General features: G+C 45.8%; 1 protein-coding gene across 2 annotated transcripts in view; it reads right to left on the reverse strand.

Annotated features, from left to right (window-relative positions):
- LAMB3 (laminin subunit beta 3) overlaps positions 1-22296 on the reverse strand; it is a 109223-nt gene that overhangs the window by 15351 nt on the left and 71576 nt on the right. For both annotated transcript variants that reach the window (XM_030221328.1, XM_030221329.1), the window contains exons 10-17: positions 18578-18766; positions 14007-14162; positions 12250-12446; positions 10372-10468; positions 8831-9200; positions 6913-7073; positions 2929-3134; positions 918-1121 (exon numbers count right to left, since the gene is read on the reverse strand). In XM_030221328.1, coding sequence (XP_030077188.1) covers positions 918-1121; positions 2929-3134; positions 6913-7073; positions 8831-9200; positions 10372-10468; positions 12250-12446; positions 14007-14162; positions 18578-18766 — 1580 coding nt within the window. The remainder of the gene's footprint in view (positions 1-917; positions 1122-2928; positions 3135-6912; positions 7074-8830; positions 9201-10371; positions 10469-12249; positions 12447-14006; positions 14163-18577; positions 18767-22296) is intronic.

Below are 22296 nucleotides of genomic sequence, written 5' to 3' on the forward strand. Positions count from 1 at the left end.
AGCACTGTTCTTGTACTAAGTTCTGAAGTTAACGTCAAAGCCCCTTAAAATTTACACTCCAGCCCATCCATATCTAGTCAGTCTCGACCAGGGCGTAGACTGTAGAAGTTTGCCCAGCTCCTGTTTTTGTTTCCCAGTTACCGGCGTCGCCACCCAAACTCCGCTAAGACTCCATGGAACCATTCCTTCTAAACCGGCTTCCTTTGTGTTTATCCCACGCATGTTTGAAATCCATTACCATTTTCATTTCCACCACCTCCCGCGGAAGGGCAGTCCACATATCCACCACCCTCTCTGTGAAAAAATACTTCCTGACATTAGTCCTGAGTCTGCCCCCTCTATTGAAGACTTTTTTTTTTTTTTTTGAACTTTGGACTTTAGGGAAATGGGGCAGGAAGTCCATAGCCTGGTTATCTGAGGATCTGCCGACTTTCAGTACTGGTTGAGTGCTTCTTTCTGCCTTGAGTGATGGGTCGATTGCTCGGACTTTCCTATTTCTTTTCTTTCCTTTTCCCCCCATTTATTGCGTTAGCCACCTAGACCTTCCTCAAATTGGACAGTGTATCGTGTCAAACTACAAACTATTCTTGGATATATTCCACTTCTCCCTCAGACCCCATCAGTGGCGTAGCTATGGGAGGCCACAGGGGCCTCGCCCCCCCCCCCCCCAAAAAAAAATAATTTACTCTGGGGCCCCTGGTTTGGCTGGTAGGAGTCCCCAGTTCCCTCCAGCCGAAGCGTTTGTCCAACGCTGGTCTCTGGCTCTCCGCCGTATTGCCTGCCCCGCTCTTCCCCTCACGTCACTTGCACGCTCATTTTAGCGTCTCTAGAGTTTAGCGCGTCCTACTCATTAGCGCATGCTAAAAAAAAAAGCTAGTGCGCATTAGTAAAAGACCCCCTAATTATATTGTACGTACCCTCTGTGCAGTCTGCTGGAACTGGCCGTTGAGGTTTTTGAGATCGAGGGCCGTCCTTTCGGCAGTTCTGAAGGCATTTTTGGAGAGCGGAACAGTCCCCCTGCAACTTGTGCCCACACCGCACTGGGTGGCATTGGCCAACGAGCAGAGAAAGCCGCTGCAGTGCTGAGGTGTGCAGGGCTCCGATCGGTCACTACCACAGACCTGGGCAGGAGAAAAGAGACATGAGCTGAACCAAGCTTCTCCTCATCTTACTTCCCGTGGTTATTCGGCGTACGCTAGGTTTTACAACCATTTTCTTCATTTAGGCCTATTTAATCACTACCATTTTTGGGAAAGACAGTTGGAAAAATAGTATATGATCAATTGTTAGAGTTTCTTGAACAACACAACACATCATGACATACAGACTTTATTAATTTCAAACTTATATTCGATAAGAGCAGATTTTACTTGGATGTATTAACAGCCTTTGACACCACTGATCGTCAGTTCTTAATAAACCGCATAAAATCTATAGGTTTGACTGGTGTAGTCCTGGCCTGGTTTAGTTCTTTTTCAGCAGAGAGAAAGTTTGATGTGGTGAAAGATTCTGTTAAATCCGTAGAAATAGGCTTAGGATGTGGGAGGGCAAGGCCGGGGGCTCCTGAAAATACACAGTAAAAAAAAAGACCCTGTACGCCAGTTCTTGTCAGTCTTTTTATAGCCCATGACCCCGTGATCATGGCCAAATAAAATTGTGTGCCCCGCCCCCTACCCGGAGGTGCAGAATAATGATGTAACTAAGAAGATCCCACCCAGGTCGTGACCTCAAATGCTGGTCAGTGACTCCCATTTGGGGTCCTCCTGAGCCCGAAGTTCAGGAAGCTCAGCATAACAACACTGAATAGGACCGGGGGGGGGGGGGGGGGAGGCTATATGTTCCCAAAATATCAAAGGACGCCGTTTACGGTACTATGTAAGCCACATTGAGCCTGCAAATAGGTGGGAAAATGTGGGCTACAAATGTACCAAATAAATATATAAATATCGTAATCTGTATTACTGGAAAATTAATCACAGCTAATTCAGCTGCACATGGCAAGTGTTAGTGATAGAAGCCATTACAAAATGATCAGCAGCAGAAAATTATCTGAACATTATTCCACCGACTTACTCTTCAAGTGTTAATACGACGTATGCTACCCTCATTAAAAGGGCCCTTTTAAGCATCTACGCGCCCCCAATGTGCGCCGAAATGGAGTTACCGCACGCATCCGATACACGCGTCCGGAAAATAATTTTTTATTTTCAGACGTGCATACTGGGCACATGCCAATTGGCCTGTGATGCACGTAGGTCATTACCACCCGGTTATCGCATGAGACTTTACCACTAGGTCAATGGCTGGCAGTAAGGTCTCAGACCCGAAATGGACGCGCGGCAAAATTTTCATTTTACCACAAGTCCATTTTCGTTAAAAAAAAAAAAAATTTTAAGGCATTTTTTGTAGGTGCACTGAAAAATGATTCTGCGCACGCCCAAAACACGCGTCTACACTACAGCAGGCCATTTCTCAGCGCACCTTAGTAAAAGGATCCCTAAATACTGTACATGTTATCACAATGGTGCAAACTGCCGCTAACAGACCAAAGCCGCTGGGGATTTGAAGCAAGCTGTACGCCCTCTGCTCTTCAGTCACATGGCCTTTTAACGACCTCTGACTGAACCACAGTCATCTTACGAGTCTGACAATTAACAGAAATCAGTGGGGGGAAAAAATCAGAACTACAACTCCCTGCATGCAATGTGGTAAAACCAGACATGGATCACAGAACAAAATCTTTGTTTCATTTTAAATATTTCAGACCTCCTTCACCATGAAACAAACCAAAAGTGGAAGCTTTCCCCCCCTCCGTTCCACAAGTCCCCCCTTCTTCACCTTTTACCCCATCTGTGGTTGGTTCATGGCACCAGAGCAAAATATCCATCTATCTATGTTATGTCTATAAACTCTGCCACTGTATTTTACCCTGTTGATAGTTGGGGTCAGGTTTGGGTAGGACATGGTCTCCCTCAAGCTTTCAAGTTCCATTGTATCTCTTTTCATTTCGTCCTCCATCTGCTTTACGTTCCTACGACTTTCTCTGGACTGGGATAGGAGCCCGGATGTGCCAGTGGCACGGCTGCTGGCATCCATGGAGATTTGGTAGTTAGAAGTGATGGTTTTCAAGGCTCCTTTATGAAGGCAACAACATAGACAAAACAGTTAATCCACTGACATCAAAAGTCAATTATTCTCCCATCGCCCAATTGAAAAACTCCTGCATGACAACAAGAACACATCCCAGGCATTGGATTCCATTGCCACTCTGCAGTAATTGAGCAATTATAATTTTTATTTGGCTCACACCTTTTTTAATGGAAGGTCAATGTGAATTATATTCTGGTACAGTAGATATTTCTTTGTCCCTGAAGGGTTTATAATTAAAGCTTGTATCTGAGGCAATGGAGGGTTAAGTGACTTGCCCAAGGGCATAAGGAGCCACAGCAGCAGCAGGGCCGCTGAGAGACAAAGCCAGGCCCTGGAAATACACCCCCCCAGGCCTGCTTACTTCTTTTTCCTCTCTCCTGCACAGGTCCTTCTTCCTGCTGCATCCAAACAGGAAGTACTTCACACAAGAGGCGGGACGCGGCAGGAAGGAGGACCTGTGGCCGGCAGAGCAGAGTTAACATGATAACTACCCTGCAGGACAAACGAACAGGAGACTAGTGCCCTGGTGGTCTAGTGACCTCTTCCGCCTTCGGGACAGGAAAGAGCCCCCTCTTTCCTGCCCGGAGCGCTGCCCTGCATGCATCCTTCCTGTTCATGATCTTGGCGCAGATTCAAAATGGCCGCCAAGAGTTGAAGCGACCTCGCGAGACTTCAACTGTCAGCGGCCATTTTGAATCGGCACAGAGATCAGGAACAGGAAGGATGCATGCAGGGCAGCGCTCCGGACAGGAAAGAGGGGGCTCTTTCCTGTCCCGAAGGCGAAAGAGGTCACTAGACCACCAGGGCACTAGTAAGTAAGAGGAGGGGAGGCTAGCAATCCGGATTTCTGGACAAACAGGCAGGCTGGCGGGCGGGTCATCCTATAGGACGGCCCGCCCACCAGCCTGCCCGTTTGTCCAGAAATCCGGACAAACGAGCAGATTGGCAAAACCCACCCGGTTGCCTGGACATGCCCTCAAAAATAGAACATGTACGGGGAAATCCAGACATATGGTAACCCTACCCGGGACAAACAATCTTCAGGGACCCACCACTGCCCCCCTCCTGCAGAATTAAACAAGAGAGAATGCTCTGCCAGCTATAGATCCTTCTTCCTGCCTTGTCCCGCCTCCTGTGAAGTAACTTCCTGTTTCTGCATAGGAAGAACGCAGCAGGAAGAAGGGCCTGTGGCCTTTTGAACGCCGGCACTGGGCCCTTCCTGGAGGCTGGGCCTGGGAAATCTTGCCCCCCCCCCCCCCCCCCCAACAGGAGAGGGGAGCAGCAGACCACATATCTGTCTAGTCTTCAATCACTCCATCGACATTCCTGCTCAGTGCATAACTGGGATGTCCAGTGATCTAGACAGAGACAGTTTTTTTCTCATTTGCCTAGCGTAAAGCAAGTCTCTAATCTCTTTCTAAAATCCATGTAAGTGTAGAGCAGCCAGAGCCAGCCAGTGAATGTGTGCAAGGTATTAACAAGGAGAGAGGACTGAAAGTTGCATGAAAGAAAGCCAAGGAGATCAGTTCTGGTACAGATCAGTGGCGTAGCTACGAGGGGCCACGGGGGCCTGGACCCCCCCCCCCCCAAATTGGCTCTGGGGCCCCCGGTTTAGCTGGCAGAGGTTCCCATCCCCCGCCAGCTAAAGCGTTTGTCCCACGCTGATCTCACATTGCCTGGTGCCTTGTTCTGTTTTCAGTTGCACATGCTCAGTTTCGTTAAAACGAGCGTGCACATCGACTGAAAACAGAACAACGCGCCAAGCAATGTGAGACCAGCACGGGACAAACGCTTTAGCTGGCGGGGGGGTGGGGACCCCCGCCAGCCAAGGTACCTTCTCAGTGGCGGGGTGGGGGGGGGGGGAGCGGCTGCAGGGGGAGGGGGAGGTGGAAGTGGTGGCAGGAGGGCGGCAGTGGTTCAAAATGCGCCCCCCCCCCCCCCCCCCCCCCGTCGAGGTCTGGCTACACCCCTGGTTCAGATATCCCATAAGAATCATTCAGCAGTCTTTCACAGGCTTTTATTAGGACTCATTCCTGAATTCCAGGCACACTCAATACCCGTCATTGTGCAGAAATTCAGACTCTGCTGTAGCCAGCTGCCATCTGTCAAGCTGCCACTGATTCTCTTCGGTACAGTGAATGGAGCTCCAGCGGCTTCAAGAAAACTGTTTCATAGCCATAAGCATGAAATTAACTTTAGCCAGGCTACAGAGGGCTGCACATCACACTCACCTTAAGACATGCTAGGATTGTATTGAAAAAAAGCTGAAATTATTAAGTTTTATAATTTATCCTTTCAGGGTTTTTCTTGTGGTGTGTTGCTTTCTACAGATGTTCTGTAGATTGTAAGCTCTTTGAGCAGGGACTGTCTTTCTTCTATGTTTGTGCAGCGCTGTATACGCCTTGTAGCGCTATAGAAATGCTAAATAGTAGTAGTAGTTCTCAGAACCCACACTTCTGGACCATATTACATACCATGATAAATATTCACCTCGGCCACTCGCACTGACGCAGCTTTTCCACGGGCTACAGCACTCTTAGAAGCCAATTCTCAAAAGCTACGGCCGGTGGGAAGGCCAGTTAGCACAGGAATAGCAGAATGCTCAGAGGGCTTTAGCACAGGGAAAAATCATATGATGCAGAAATGGCCGCAAATTGTATTTAAATGTAGTCAAATGTATGCTAATGGCGTTGTTTGCTCTGCCTTCCCAATGCTCAGAGAACAGCGCACAAACAAACCCTGCTCTTAACGCCGGAAAAATAATGCCAGCTCGGAGCTGGCGTTGAAAGGTTTGAAGCGAGAATTTCTTTTGATTTCCAGTTTAAAATCCGTCAGGTATTGATTTCTTTTGGAAGTGGGAGAAAGCCCCCGCACACTTTTCAGCGCAGGTACTGAGAAAGAAACGTGCACGAGGCCAGGCAAATCCAAAAGTGAAAGCACACATTGGCCACATATTTTCTGTGCTTCAATATAAGCCTTTCAAGTGAAAAAAAAATTGAAAAGCTTATTTAAGGGGGCAGAAGGGCAGCGTTGATGTGTGCTGCACAGTTGCATTTGCCTGGCTGAGCTTACCATGAAACCCTTCTGCACACGTGTCAAGCACGGTTGCATTTGCCTGGCTGAGCTTACCATGAAACCCTTCTGCGCACGTGTCAAGCACGGTTGCATTTGCCTGGCTGAGCTTACCATGAAACCCTTCTGCGCACATGTTGAGCACGGTTGCAATTGCTTGGCTGAGCTTACCATGAAACCCTTCCGCGCACGTGTCGAGCACGGTTGCATTTGCCTGGCTGAGCTTACCATGAAACCCTTCCGCGCACGTGTCGAGCACGGTTGCATTTGCCTGGCTGAGCTTACCATGAAATCCTTCTGCGCACGTGTCAAGCACGGTTGCATTTGCCTGGCTGAGTTTACCATGAAACTCTTCCGCGCATGTGTCAAGTATGTTCCTCCCCCTTGCTTTCACTTTTACAGTACGCATATAATTTAAATATCATTTTCTTTGAGCATTGGAGAGCTATTTTTTCTGCATTCCTTCGGTGGTATGGGATGTGCGTTGTTAACTCTACGGTGGGAGTTCTGAGAATCGGTGACTTTGGTCAGGTATATCAGGAGAATGACACCCTAGGTCAGAAGCTCTCCCAGTTGCGCCATGTGGTTCAAATTCCCTCGCTCTCCTAAGCGGAGATTCTCCAGCTGCATTTCTGAGATCATGAAAGAACTAGTTCTAGAGCGGAGATTCATGCATAGGCCAAGACTCACCTGAAGGATCTACACTGATGCTGGTCTCATACTGAGACTTTTGGTGTTGGTACTGAGTATTCACGGATGTCAGCTTCAGGTCAAGGGTCTCCAAGCTGGTTGTCATGGAGGAAAAGTCCTCCAGCTGTGGTAAGTCAGGGTTGATTTGCTGAGCTGTGACTCTGGTGTAAACAGAGAAAAGATGCAAATGAATAGTGAGGGTTTGTTAGCAATTTCCTATCTGGATGGCATTTTCTTTGGCACAGCAGGAACAAGGTCATTGCTTCCAGGCGTGGTAACTCGCTCTCAGAAGAAGCCAAAGGGTTGAACTGCTTTTGGAGCAGAGGTGTAACCAGTGTTCCCTCTAAGCTGAGTGGGAGTCCTCCACCTATGGTCCTGCCAGTAGAGGGTGCTGTTTTAACAACACATTCTCAATAGTAAGAGACAGGCAAGTTCTGCAGGACTCCACTGCCCCCCACTGGCAGCAATCAGTTGGATGACTCCCACCCAGCTTAGAGGGAACATTGGGTGTAGCTTAATGTTCAAGTTGGAATTAGGGTGGGTTAGGGAGTTAATACAAGTTACTAGGGTTGGGCTGTCATTTGCAACAACATGGAAAATGTCAAGGACATATTCCCAGGTCATTGCATCTCGTTAAATGAAAACAGGCAGGAAAAGAAAAAAAAACACAGAGGCACATCCGCTTTGATACTATTTGTTCCAAGATTTGTAGTGTAACAGGACCACAACTTTGGAATTCACTACTATTTCATCTTCATTTAGAAACCACCTTTGATAGATTCAAAATTAGTCTAAAGATGTCTAAGGTCGATTTTTAGACCATGGGAGTTAGACCGGCTAACTCCAGTGGTTGGTGCCGAGAGCCGATATTCAATGCAGGGCTATTTCCAGTTTAACTATGTCTGGACTTTAACCGGCCAAGCCAATATTCAGCGCTTGCCAGTTAACGTCAGACCTGCCAAAGATATTCCCTGGTTTCACGTGGCCAAATACAACCACCAAACTTGGCCGGTCTGACTTTAAAAATTGGCACATAGACGGTTATATCGCCCAATATAACCGTTTAGCTGCTAGCCAGCAATATTGGTGGATAGCTGGTTATTCCACATTTCACCAGCCAGGTGCCGATCCTGGCCAGTCAAATGTAGCTGAATATCGGGGGGGGGGGGGGGGGGGGAGAGAGAGAGAGAGGTTCCTGTTTAAGAAAGCCTTCAGGTCTGAACCTTCCTGATTCCAAGCCGTACCCGGGCCCAGGGAATTTTTCCCCACTCCCCCTCGGCAGCCCTGCTTACAACCAACAGACAATGAGTAACACATAAGAAACAGAAGAGAGTGACAGAGAAGGGGAAGAGACGGAGAAGCAAAAGACAGAGAATAGCAGGAGTGGAAGAAGAGAGAAAGAGAAACCAATAGAGAAATCTCGGTACTCTCTGATTTTGCATATCTGTATAATAAAACTCACCCTCAACATTCTGAAGACACTGACGTCACTTCCTTCATGAAGGGTTCGTGGTGGTGAAGCCACCGAAATCACCAAGTCTCTGGGCCCCGCCCTCGCGTCAAACGTGATGACGTCGAGGGCGGAGCACTGGCGTCACACATCGAGGGCGGAGCAATGGCGTCAGTGGCTTCAGAATGAAGAAAGGTGATGAAGGTGCGTTGACGAGGTGCGGAGCAATGGCGTCAGTGGGTTCACAACGACGAAGGGGTGGGGGGGTGGGGAGGTGAGAAGGAAAACCTTGCTAGCGCCCGTTTCATTTGCTCCAGAAACAGGCCTTTTTTTACTAGTGTTTTATTTATTTGCTTAATTGGTTTTTACTAACAAAGCAAAAAAAAAAGCAGTGTACAACCAAAAATAATAAAACCTGAAAGCATGTACAAGTGAAGGAAGTACATGTAAGTCAAAGAATATCATTACCTCATTGCTGTAAATGAATTCTTCACGTTAGCCAGCTCACTGTCTGTCACCAGGGGGTTGCCAGCGATTCCTTGGATTTGTTGAAGCCTGCCTTCTAATTCCTTGACACGGGGCCCAAAGCTGGTGTCCACTGTACCCGCCAGGCCGAAGGTAGCATTCCGCAGGGCGTTCTGCTGGGATGAGAACCGGCTGAGGTCGCCATCGTAGAACTGAAAGCAGGGGTGGCAGGCCACACAGCTGGGGTAGTTGTCACAGTAGCCTCGTTGGCACTCGTCGCAGCGGGACCCGGAGAAGCCAGGGCGACACAAGCACCTGCCTGTGGCCTTGTCACAACCTGCACCTTGTGTACCTTCAAAGTTGCAGTTACAGGCTAGAAAGAAAAAGGAGAGAGAAGGAGGGTTTCAAATTCAATCAAAAGAAACACATTCCCTCCTATGTTATAATTATTTTGTTTTAGTAATGAGAGGTTTTACGATTGAGCCATATTATGCCCAAGACATATAGGGTAGGGGAATGGAGAATACCAGTTTGAAACACAAAAGATATGAGGGTTTCGTGGCCCAGCATGCATCTCACTAGCTTTGTTTCTTGCTTTGCATCCCATTAGCATATGAGCATAGGTGGTTGGTGACTCAGATATCTGGGGAAGCTAAAGTGCGGCAGGACTAATTCAGGGTGAGATGGGGTGTGGCGTGACAAATGTAAATCTTTAGGGTTACGACACGTGTGCCTGTGGGGGCACTTCTGTCTCTCTCCCCCCAACCTCCATCATGCAGCATACCTTCTCTCCCCCTCCCCCAGCCATCCAGGATCTCCTCTCCCCCCCCCCCCCCCCCCCGCCCACCTTCCCTACCCTACCATCCAGAATCTTCTGTCTCTGTCTCTCTCTTCACCTGCCATGCAACATCTCCTCTTTCTCTCTTCCATGCGCTAAAAACAGTAACGCACCTTAGTAAACAGGGCCCAAAATGTGGGGTTTGTGTTATTTTGTATAGGAAATGACACAAAATGAACAACAGGCATGATTAAAAGATGTCAGCTATCCTCTAACCTTCCTACTCTCCAGCAATAATTTAGCATGCATGCAGAGTGAGAGACACTGAGAGAGAGGACCCCCAAATCTTTACCTGCCACTGAGTGTCATGATGTGATCACTCGGCACTGCAACCTCTAAGTCCTCCAACCGCATTGCTGCCAGCAGGGGGCGATGCTTCAATATTGTTGCTTTTAATTGCTAGGGACAGGCAGGTTTCCCTGGAGTCCTGCAGAGCTTGCCTGTCCCTCACTATTGAAAATGTGATAATGAAACAGCGCCACCCACTAGCAGGACTGTAGGTGGAGGACTCCCGCTCAGGAAACTTGTAACCCGGGTCCTGGGGCATATCTACTCACAGAAGAGGCACAAATTTGACTTGAGTTTTGCGCTGAGCGGGCAAGTAATACACACATCAACCGTCAGCAGTAGCTAATGAGTGCGTGATCTTCAGCAAACAGGTTAAATTAACACTACAAATATTATTTCTGCAGAAAACTGTCCGAACCTCGGCAACCTGTCTGGGTGTTTCCATAGGATCTGTCAGCGCATTCTGTACAAAGCAGCCCTCCAAAGCCTTCTTTGCACACGCACTGCCCAGTCACCTGCAAGTCACAAGCAGACGGGAGAGATCAGGAACAATCACATTTCTGAACCATTATATTTCAAGCATTAATAATGTCTAGAGTAGATTATTGTAACTCTTTTTATTTAGGTCTATCGGAAAAATCTTTATCTAGAATTCAATTACTGATTGTAGATAAATCAAGATATGGCAGGATTACACCTTGTTTTAAAATATCTTCATTGGTTGCCAGCGATTGCTAGAATTGAATTCAAGACCTTGTGCTTGGTTTTACAAAGGCGCGCTGAAAAATGGCCTGAGGTAGACGCATGTTTTGGGCGCACGCAGAATCATTTTTTCAGCGCCCCTGTAAAAAATGCCTTTTTAAAAATTTTTCGCCAAAAATGGACGCGAGGCAAAATTAACACTGGTGCACGTCCATTTTGGGTCTGGCCTAGCAGTAAGGGTCTTCTCACGCAGCAACCGGGTGGTCATGGTCTATGTGTGTAGAATGATGATTATCGCTTGCGCGCCAAAAAATACAAATATTTTCCGGTGCGCCTAGCAGACACGTGTCAAAAATGAAATGACTGCAACAGCCATGCGGTAGATGGGCGGTAACTCAAAACTGACGCGTGTTGGGTGTGCGTACACGCCTACACGGCTTAGTAAAAGGGCCCCTTAATGGCTTTAGTCCATGTCATCATTGTGTTGCAGTCTGGTCGTGACACAACTGGATCATACCATATTAATAAGCTTGATTTTTCCTCTCCCTTCTTCATTTAAGGGCAATCAATTCCCATTAGGGCCGCCGCCTCCTCCCCCCACCGCTGCAGTCTGCGGTCTCACCTGCCTGCCTCCACGGCTCCGGGCCCCCTTCATTCAAAGCGGCAGTCGCGTCTCTTCTGGCCTTCCCTCCCTGTGTCCCGCCCTCGTCTGATGTAACTTCCGGTTTCCGCGAGGGCGGGACACAGGGAGGGAAGGCCAGAAGAGACGCGACTGCCGCTTTGAATGAAGGGGGCCCGGAGCCGAGGAGGCAGGCAGGTCGCGGACTGCAGCACCGGAAGCCTGACCCCAGCATCCGTAACTGTCTTATCTGTCTGTATTATTTAGATTGTAAACTCTTTTGAGCAGGGACTGTCTCTTTGTGTCAGGTGTTCAGCGCTGAGTACGTCTGGTAGCGCTATACAAATGCTAATAATAATAATAATAATAATATCTAGTCTGTTTTTCTGGTCAAGTGTGATACTTGTAATTATTTTGTAAAATCAATAAATAAATAATAATAAAAAACCCCATTTGCTTATTTCTTTTAGGAAGATAAAGGATTACCTTCGTAAGCTAATCAAAAACTGTATTAAGTTAGTCCAGTAAGAAAGGTATCATCTTAGGTTTTTTTTTCTCTGTTTTGTTGTATTTCTATTTATTACCTCAATTTCAGAGAATCTGTCTGCAGTGCTCATACCTCATGCATATTCGTTGTGTATATCCTGAAAACCTGACTGGCTGGGTGTGACATCCTGAGGACCGTATTGAGAACCGCTGATCCAAGGTCACAAGGAAAATCAGTGAGATTTGAGTCCTGGCTTCTCTGTTCTAACCACTAGGCTCCTCTCAATTGCAAACTGCTTTGAACGGTCGATTTAACCAGAGGCAGTATAGAATTAATTTCAATAATTAAAAACTCAAAGTCCTACCTTACCCGCAAGCTTGAATGGAGCTCTACCAACTTACAGAGAGTTTAGCATCTGATAGATGAGCGAGCTAGCTTGGACTTGCTATAATGCCTGGTCATTACAGAAAACCCAATGTCCTCCATACCTGGTTACACGGGGAGCTGTAGGAGTATCGAGGGTCACACTGGCACTTCTGACAGCCGCGGCCACTTGCCAGGTTCCAGTGGTTGGAGATGCATTGATCGCACTTGGGTCCGGTGACAGTGGGGAGGCAGAAGCACTGGCCCGTGTCGCCATCACAAGGTTGATCGCTTCGGCTCCCCAGCGGGTTGCAATCACATTCTGAAAGGTAAGAGAAAGCATTTTTGTCAACATCACCAAGCCAAAGGGTTTCTCCGGGATACTTAGCAGCAGAGGGATAGTAGAAAATCTTTGCTCAGTGCAAATTATTTATTTGTTACATTTGTATCCCACATTTTCCCACCTATTTGTAGACTCAATGTGGCTTACATAGTACCGTAAAAGCGTTCGCCAAGTCCGGTAGAGAAACAAATACATGGTGACCTAACCCTAACCCTGAGAATATATGCCTGCTCTCCTTGGAAAACAAAAGCTACAGGTAAGTATCTTAGCTTATTCCAATTTTCACTTCCTAAAGTAGAAGGTCTGGAAACTTGAACTTTCATCTCTAGTCAATTTGTGAAAATCCCCTAATCACCTATAGGCAGATTTTTTTGTTCACGGCATTTAAAAAATCTTTATGCTCATATTAGCCCTCTCCTCAAGTCACTTCACTGGCTTCCTATCCGTTTCCGCATACAATTCAAACTCCTCTTATTGACCTATAAGTGCATTCACTCTGCAGCTCCTCAGTACCTCTCCACTCTCATCTCCCCCTACATTCCTCCCCGGGAACTCCGTTCACTGGGTAAATCTCTCTTATCTGCACCCTTCTCCTCCACTGCTAACTCCAGACTCCGTTCCTTTTATCTTGCTGCACCATACGCCTGGAATAGACTTCCTGAGCCGGTACGTCAAACTCCGGCTCTGGCCGTCTTCAAATCTAAAAGCCCACCTTTTTGATGCTGCTTTTAACACCTAACCCTTATTCACTTTGTTCAGAACCCTTAATCATCCTCACTTATTAGTGTGGAGCAGGGACTGTCTCTATGTTCAAGTGTACAGCGCTGCATACGTCTAGTAGTGCTTTAAAAATAAGTAGTAGTACTATTGGCATAGGTTTGAGTTAGTGAGTCTCACCCAGTGGAGTGCTGGAGCAGGCTCTCACAGGCTCGCAAGAGCCAGTTGTTAAGTTTTTAAGAATTTTGGGAGCCGGTTGTTAAAGTAGGGCCCTCCATGGCTGCTTTAATTGGCTCCCAAAATGTGGGCTTGGGCCCCCTGCTGAATTCTCTTTTACTTTGCTGGTGGGGATGCTGAGCCCTGCCAGCCAAGTAAATAGACTACTGCTGCTCCCTGTTTCCAGCTCTGGGCAGCAGGCTGGGACTTCTCGAGCATTTGAGAGACGTTCCAGCATGCTGCTCAGAGCAAGACGTTGGGAGTGGTGGCAGTCCATTTATTGGCTGCCAGCAAAGGTATGCCTAGTGTGCCCGCACGAAGGGAGGGAGGGAGGAGAGAGAGGCAAGTGTTGCGCTCCCCTCCCCGCCCCCCCCCCTCCCCGGCCACCCTTGGCCCTTTCAACTGCAGAGCTGGCTACGTCCGGAGAAAGAGCCTGTTAAAAATTTACCAGCACACCCCTGGACTCTCACCTAACCCATATTTTCACAACAGTGACAAAGCTTTCTGTGATGGCCTGAAAGTACGGTTCAGCAATGAGTTACAAAAGATCTGCCAACAGCCAAAGCTTCTCTTCCCAGACCATCTGGTCCCTGGTTGAACACTTACGTCTACATCCCAGAGGATTGGACCCGCTCAATTGGTAGAAACCAGCCTTGCACTGATGGCAGCGTTCACCGGCAACGTTCTGCTTACACGTGCAGCGTCCCGTCAAGGGGTCGCAGCTGCCCCCGTCCACGCTACCCTCTGGATCGCAGTCACACGCTGGTGGAAGAAAGGCAAAACTGCGTCATAACACGTTCATTATAAATCCGCAGCGGTGTACATAGGAGCCAAGGACTTTTCTCAATATTGGGGGTGCTCAAGCACCCACAGAGTCGGCTCCTATGGCAGCGCAGACAGGAGAAGGGGGATCTGTCCAGACAATCCAGATTCCTGGTTCCGTTTACCTTGTAAATTTGGTGCAGTGTTTATTTATATGAATGTAATTAATCGTCTAACCAGAGATCAAAGTGATAGGCTTAAATTTCAGTACAGTATGAGGTTGCAATTATAATATCAGCAAAACAGAAAGTACCAGGAGAGCCTTCAAAAAAAGGAATAAGAATTTTTAATCGAATGTATAGATGAAACAATCCTAGAATGGACCCGACAGGGTCCGTGTTTTGGCGCATAGCGCCTGCGTCAGGGGTCTACATTAAACATAAAAAATAATAGTTTAATAATAAAATATCTATATATATATATATATATATACACAACTTAACAACAATAGGAACCATAATTAATGAAGCATGAAATGTAACATATACATTACAAATATCTATATATATAAAACTCACCCTCAACATTCTATTTGCACTGACGTCACTGAAGCCAGGTTCGTAAGTTCGAAGCTCTGAAGCCTCACAAAATCACAGTCTGTGGGCCCCGCCCTCGTGTCAAACGTTATGACGTTGAGAGCAGAGCACATTCTCAGCTCCAACGTTGTACTGCACTGTAGCTCTGCTCCGCCCTCGCGTCAAAACGCGATGACGTAGAGGGCGGAGCACACGTTACTCTATCGGTTCCTACTGCAGGGGCACTCACATGACGCTGAAATCTTCTGTTTGGGCAGGTCAGTGGGGTGGGGGGGCCTTCGGAGAGGGGGAAGCGCCGGCAGCGATGACATCGGTGGGGGTGGAAGAGGGTGCACTGGCAACACACACATCGGGGGGAACGGTCATGGACGCTGGGGGGCGTGCCAAAAGGGCCAGGGTCACAGCACATTCGCACGGAGGCTGCAGGGGGGCCGGCGACACACGGAGACACAAAGGGACGGAGGGGAGCCTTGCTAGCGCCCGTTTCATTGCGATTTGAAACGGGCCTTCGTTACTAGTATGCAAATAAGATCATTTTTAAAAAAAACAATATATATATATGTATAAAACTTAAAACATTATGAACCATGGGTGTTAAAACATAAATTAGAACATATTCATGACATATACAAATATATAAATATTTGAACAAAACAATGGATCATATCCATTATAGAAATATATGTGAAAAACATAATTGGATTCGAGATTTAATATCATCATGGCATCTATAGTGAAAAAATGGCAAATACAGCCTCACATTAATTTAACTGATATTATAATATTGCAATCATACGAAAAGGTAATGTACTGAATGATAATTTAGATAACAGGAAGAAGTAGTTGATGAAAAAATAACGTAAACAATGAATAGAAAATGTAAAAAAATAAATTAAAAAATACAAATAGATATAAAAATAATAATAGTCATAATAATGGTAATAAAAAATGGATAGAAATGAAAAAAAATATACCATGAAAATCTCTGGAGAGATATATCTAGAGCCACAGCGACAAAAAAACATATTGATTTGATTGAAAATAAATGAAATAATATCAGCATCTTTTCTTTATCAATAGAAATCAAACAAAATAAAACATGGAAAAGAAAATAAGATGATACCTTTTTTTATTGGACATAACTTTAATACATTTCTTGATTAGCTTTCGAAGGTTGCCCTTCTTCCTCAGATCGGAAATAAGCAAATGTGCTAGCTGACAGTGTATATAAGTGAAAACATTCAAGCATTACTATGACAGTAAAATAGATACTATTGGAGATTCTACATGGAATGTTGCTACTATTGGAGATTCTACATGGAATGTTGCTATTCCACTAGCAACATTCCATGTAGAAGCCTGCGCGGCCACGTTGGTGATCTGCAAGGGCCAACTTCTACATGGAATGTTGCTAGTGGAATAGCAACATTCCATGTAGAATCTATAGAAATCAAACAAAATAAAACATGGAAAAGAAAATAAGATGATACCTTTTTTATTGGACATAACTTAATACATTTCTTGATTAGCTTTCAAAGGTTGCCCTTCTTCGTCAGATTGGAAATAAGCAAATGTGCTAGCTGACAATGTATATAAGTGAAAACATTCAAGCATTACTATGACAGTAAAATAGATACTATTGGAGATTCTACATGGAATGTTGCTACTATTGGAGATTCTACATGGAATGTTGCTATTCCACTAGCAACATTCCATGTAGAAGGCTGCGCAGGCTTCTGTTTCTCTGAGTCTGACGTCCTGCACGTACGTGCAGGACGTCAGACTCGCAGAAGCAGAAGCCTGCGCGGCCACATTGCTGATCTACAAGGGCCGACTTCTACATGGAATGTTGCTAGTGGAATAGCAACATTCCATGTAGAATCTATAGAAATCAAACAAAATAAAACATGGAAAAGAAAATAAGATGATACCTTTTTTATTGGACATAACTTAATACATTTCTTGATTAGCTTTCGAAGGTTGCCCTTCTTCCTCAGATCGGAAATAAGCAAATGTGCTAGCTGACAGTGTATATAAGTGAAAACATTCAAGCATTACTATGACAGTAAATAGATACTATTGGAGATTCTACATGGAATGTTGCTACTATTGGAGATTCTACATGGAATGTTGCTATTCCACTAGCAACATTCCATGTAGAAGGCTGCGCAGGCTTCTGTTTCTGTGAGTCTGACGTCCTGCACGTACGTGCAGGACGTCAGACTCACAGAAGCAGAAGCCTGCGCGGCCACATTGGTGATCCGCAAGGGCCGACTTCTACATGGAATGTTGCTAGTGGAATAACAACATTCCATGTAGAATCTCCAATAGTAGCAACAGTGAAGGAGTGGCCTAGTGGTTACGGTGGTGGACTTTGGTCCTGGGGAACTGGGTTCGATTCCCACTGCAGGCATAGGCAGCTCCTTGTGACTCTGGGCAAGTCACTTAACCCTCCATTGCCCCATGTAAGCTGCATTGAGCCTGCCATGAGTGGGAAAGCGCAGGGTACAAATGTAACAAAAATAAAATAGATACTATTGGAGATTCTACATGGAATGTTGCTACTATTGGACATTCTACATGGAATGTTGCTACTATTGGAGATTCTACATGGAATGTTGCTATTCCACTAGCAACATTCCATGTGGAAGGCTGCGCAGGCTTCTGTTTCTGTGAGTCTGACGTCCTGCACGTATGTGCAGGACGTCAGACTCACAGAAGCAGAAGCCTGCGCGGCCACATTGGTGATCTGCAAGGGCCGACTTCTACATGGAATGTTGCTAGTGGAATAGCAACATTCCATGTAGAATCTCCAATAGTAGCAACATTCCATGTAGAATCTCCAATAGTATCTATTTTACTGTCATAGTAATGCTTGAATGTTTTCACTTATATACACTGTCAGCTAGCACATTTGCTTATTTCCGATCTGAGGAAGAAGGGCAACCTTCGAAAGCTAATCAAGAAATGTATTAAGTTATGTCCAATAAAAAAGGTATCATCTTATTTTCTTTTCCATGTTTTATTTTGTTTGATTTCTATTGATAACCTTAAGAGTGGACTAACACGGCTACCACACTCCTCTACTTAGCATCTTTTCTGAAATAGATTGCTTGAAAATATATGATAACAAAAATAAATATAAAAATCAATACACAATTGGTCCATTCACTTTTTCCAACCATTCCTGTTCATGCTGCCAAGGATCTGCCCAACCAGAGATGCCAAGTTACCCAGTTCCAGGCTGGAGATTGTGGGCTGTCCTGGATTTCTGACCACCCTATCTATCCCTGGTGCATTATGGGACTTGCAGCAGTGATTTCAATGGGCAGGATCAGGAACTACAAATCCCATATTGCTTTGGGATTTAAGTTCAAAACCAGGGCTGTCCCAAAATCTCCAGCCTGGAACTGGGTAAACTTGGCATCTCTGTACCCAACCTGTAACTGAAATGGTAGGGTATTGCTCCTTGCACACGACAGTTTTCGGGTGTGCAGACTCTACATGCCACTCCATGCTACTACAGATATTTCCTACCCCACTGAACCTCCATCCTGCCACCTGCAGGCCAATGAAGGTACAGAACATCTGTCTATCCTGTGTCCATATCTGACATCTTCCTGTTTCACCCACATTTGCAAGAGTTTGGTCAATAAATGTTATAAGCCCTATGTAGAACAGATAGTGTCGTGCCAGAAAATGTATACACTGAAATTTATTTTCTGGCCATGAGACATCACAAGTAGGTAGTATGGACAGTGCATATCTCTTGCAACTTCCCCAATAGTTGTCTGATATGTGGAAAATGACTGTACTCACATATACAAGCGTCACGGTGGCCGATATCCCGGTCTGGATGGCGGAAATAATTGGCCTTGCATCTCTCGCAGTTCTTCCCCATTGTACCATCGCGACAATCACCACACACACCCCCACTGATGCCCCCACTGGCCTGGTACACGGCAGGGTCAAAATGGCACTTGTCAGAGTGATTATTGCAATTGCATCCTGGAGGGACAGAAAGGGCATAAATATTACAAAAGACTGGATATTTAACACATGTTCACTAGATAGTGGCCTAAAACTGTTTAGAAACCTTCGAAACCAAGATGCTCTAGAGTCTGGGTGAGAAGGAAAGAAGGGACAAGGGGAGGGCAATTGAGTAGTGGCTAGGAGCTAAAAAGCAGCAGTGAAAAGGTGGGTTTTCAGAATAGATTTGAAAACAGGTAGAGATGGAGTTAGACGTATAGGTCCAGGACGTCACTCACAGAAACAGAAGCCTGCGCGGCTGCGTTGCTGATCTGCAAGGGCAGGCTTCTACATGGAATGTTGCTAGTGGAATAGCAACATTCCATGTAGGATCTCAAATAGTAGCAACAGAATCTCAATAGTGGCAACATTCCATCTAGAATCTCCAATAGGGAAAGGGAAATGGGACTTGATATACTGCCTTTCTGTCGTTTTTGCAACTATGTTCAAAGCAGATTACATGTAGGAAAATTACTCTGTTCCTAGAGGGCTCTCAATCTAAGTTTTTGGTACCTGGGGCAATGGAGGGTTAAGTGACTTGCCCAGAGTCACAAGGAGCTGCAGTGGGAATGGAACTCAGTTCCCCAGGATCAAAGTCCACTGCACTACACTAACCACTATTATTCAGCAGGAGATAGCCGAATATCTCAGTTTAGTATTCACAGTTAGCGCAAAGCAGCTAACCGATTATGCGATATAGCTGGTTAGTGCCAATATTCAACACTGGGTTAAGCGGTTAAATAGAACCACACAAATAGCAGTCCTGTCTTTAAGTGCTAGGATCTTAACTGGTTAGCACTGAGTATTGGCTTAACCGGTTAAGTTCCGGCAGCCAAAAATGAAACCAGATATTTAATGCTGGTCACCAGAAACGGCTCGGCATCAAATGTCCGAGGTCAGTGCTCACCACAGCACATATGCAGAATGCCTCCCATTGGTTAAATATCGGCCCCTGGATGTTTAACACATTTCCACTAGATGGTGCCCTAAGACTGTTTAGAACCTTCAACATTAAGAAGTTCTACCGATCTGAAAAGTTTTTCTTGACTGAAAAGGAATCTGGTTCCTTGAAGACCTCAGAAGTAGAGGCCGACCGAATTTCAGTTTGGTTTTGGCCCCAAACCCTTTTTCTGCCTGGTTTTGGTTTCGGCCAAAAGGCTATGTCCGTGGTTTCAGTTTTGGCTGAAACTGACCATGTGCTTTCGATGGAAGCTAGAAATTTGTGCTTTGTCCTCCCTCCCTTCTCCCTCTGAACAGGGCTTGCATTTCACTTGCAGGTGCCCCCTCAGGCCTATCTTACAGTCTGTGGCGGTCTAGGGATGTAGTGAAGGCAGGAGTGATCCCCAGTTGCTCATGCTGGCTCTGCTGTCAAAATGGATGCCATGACCTCTAGTGGCAAACTTTTAACTCCTAACCGCTATTCACTTGTTTCAGTACCCATGTCTGTTTTATCATTCTCACCTTAGTAATTCCCTTATCCCTTATTTGTCCTGTTTGTCTGTCCTGATTAGGTTGTAAGCTCTATCGAGCAGGGACTGTCTCTTCATGTTCAAGTGTACAGCGCTGCGTATGTGTAGTAGCGCTATAGAAATGATAAGTAGTAGTAGTAGTGTTTGGGATTCCAGAATCTTTCTACTCTTTGGGATTCCGCACAGAACCTTGCTACTCGTTGGGATTCCGGAATCTTGCTACTCTTTGTCCTTATCCCTTATTTGTCTGTCCTGATTAGATTGTAAGCTCTGTCGAGCAGGGACTGTCTCTTCATGTTCAAGTGTACAGCGTTGCGTATGTCTAGTAGCGCTTTAGAAATGATTAGTAGTAGTAGTAGTCTTTGGGATTCCGGAATCTTGCTACTACCCTTTGGGATTCCGCACAGAATGTTGCTACTCTTTGGGATTCCGGAATCTTGCTACTCTTTGTCCTTATCCCTTATTTGTCTGTCCTGATTAGATTGTAAGCTCTGTCGAGCAGGGACTGTCTCTTCATGTTCAGTGTACAGCGCTGTGTACGTCTAGTAGCGCTATAGAAATGATTAGTAGTAGCAACCTCATGAGACAGCTGCAAGAGGTCACAGCAGCCATTTCGACATTAAGGTTACCATATTTGCAGAGACAAAAAAAAACAGGACACAAAAAATAAAAATGGTTACTATCTTTGCTAAATACCATGAAATTAAGTTTATAGATTAGAAAATGATTTGAGAAATGTATCACTCGTGATTGTAATTTTTCAGAGCATATAAGTCCTCGCATTCAGTAACATCATTGTTCTTTTTTTATTCTAGATTGTGCATCAGGGTGGTATAATGTCCGCAGTATAGACAGTGTCTGGACTCCTTTATCCTATTTTAATAAGAATCTATATCATACTTCTCCTTAATCAGTTTTATAACTAAATACAAAATGGGAAACATCTCAATGCTACTTTCTCTTGTTACTCGTACACAGTTTGGGTAAGTAAAAACTGGTAATCATGATTTGTTTGTTGGGCTTGGTTTTGTTTTTTTTTACACATTATCACAAAGTTCCTGTCTGAGAAGACGTTTAACTACATCTGCACTGACTTGGGAACTCAAACGTGCCAGACTTGTTGAAAAGTCCTTGTTAAAATGGCTCTCCCAGTTGCCAGCCTGTTCTTGCATTTCCTGGGACTAGAGGGGTAAGAATCTCCTGTGGTTTTAGCCGACTGCAAGCTCTGACAATCCCCAGCGGGCTTCATTGGTTCACATTCACACAACCAAACTTTTAATGTTTGGTTTCAGCCAAAACCAGGCAATAAGTTTCGGCTGCAGTTTCGGTTTCGGCCGAAACTGGTTAAAAAAAAAAGGAATTTCCATCGACCTCTACTCAGAAAAGAACTAGAACATGAAGAAAAAAAGTGATGTGCAGAAATGAGAAGAAAGGGAAGGGAGGGGAGGGGAGAGGAGGGGAGGGAAGGCAAACCTCGGACTCATCTTTGACTCCTCCCTCTCCTTCTCTGTGCATATCCAGCAGATAGCCAAGACCTGTCGCTTCTTCCTCTTTAACATCAGCAAAATTCGCCCTTTCCTCTCTGAACACACCACCCGAACTCTCGTCCACGCTCTCATTACCTCTCGCCTGGACTACTGCAACTTACTCCTCACCGGCCTCCCACTTAGCCATCTATCCCCCCTTCAGTCTGTTCAGAACTCTGCTGCACGTCTCATATTCCGCCAGAACCGATATACTCATATCACCCCTCTCCTCAGGTCACTTCACTGGCTTCCGATCAGATACCGCATTCAATTCAAGCTTCTCCTTCTTACCTACAAATGCACTCAGTCTGCTGCCCCTCACTACCTCTCTACCCTCATCTCCCCTTACGTTCCCGCCCGTAACCTCTGTTCACAGGACAAATCCCTCCTCTCTGTACCCTTCTCCACCACCGCCAACTCCAGGCTCCGCTCATTTTGCCTCGCCTCACCCTATGCTTGGAACAACCTTCCTGAGCCCATACGCCAAGCCCCCTCCCTGCCCATCATCAAGTCT

Source organism: Microcaecilia unicolor, chromosome 12 (assembly GCF_901765095.1).
Source record: "Microcaecilia unicolor chromosome 12, aMicUni1.1, whole genome shotgun sequence".
NCBI lineage: Eukaryota > Metazoa > Chordata > Amphibia > Gymnophiona > Siphonopidae > Microcaecilia > Microcaecilia unicolor.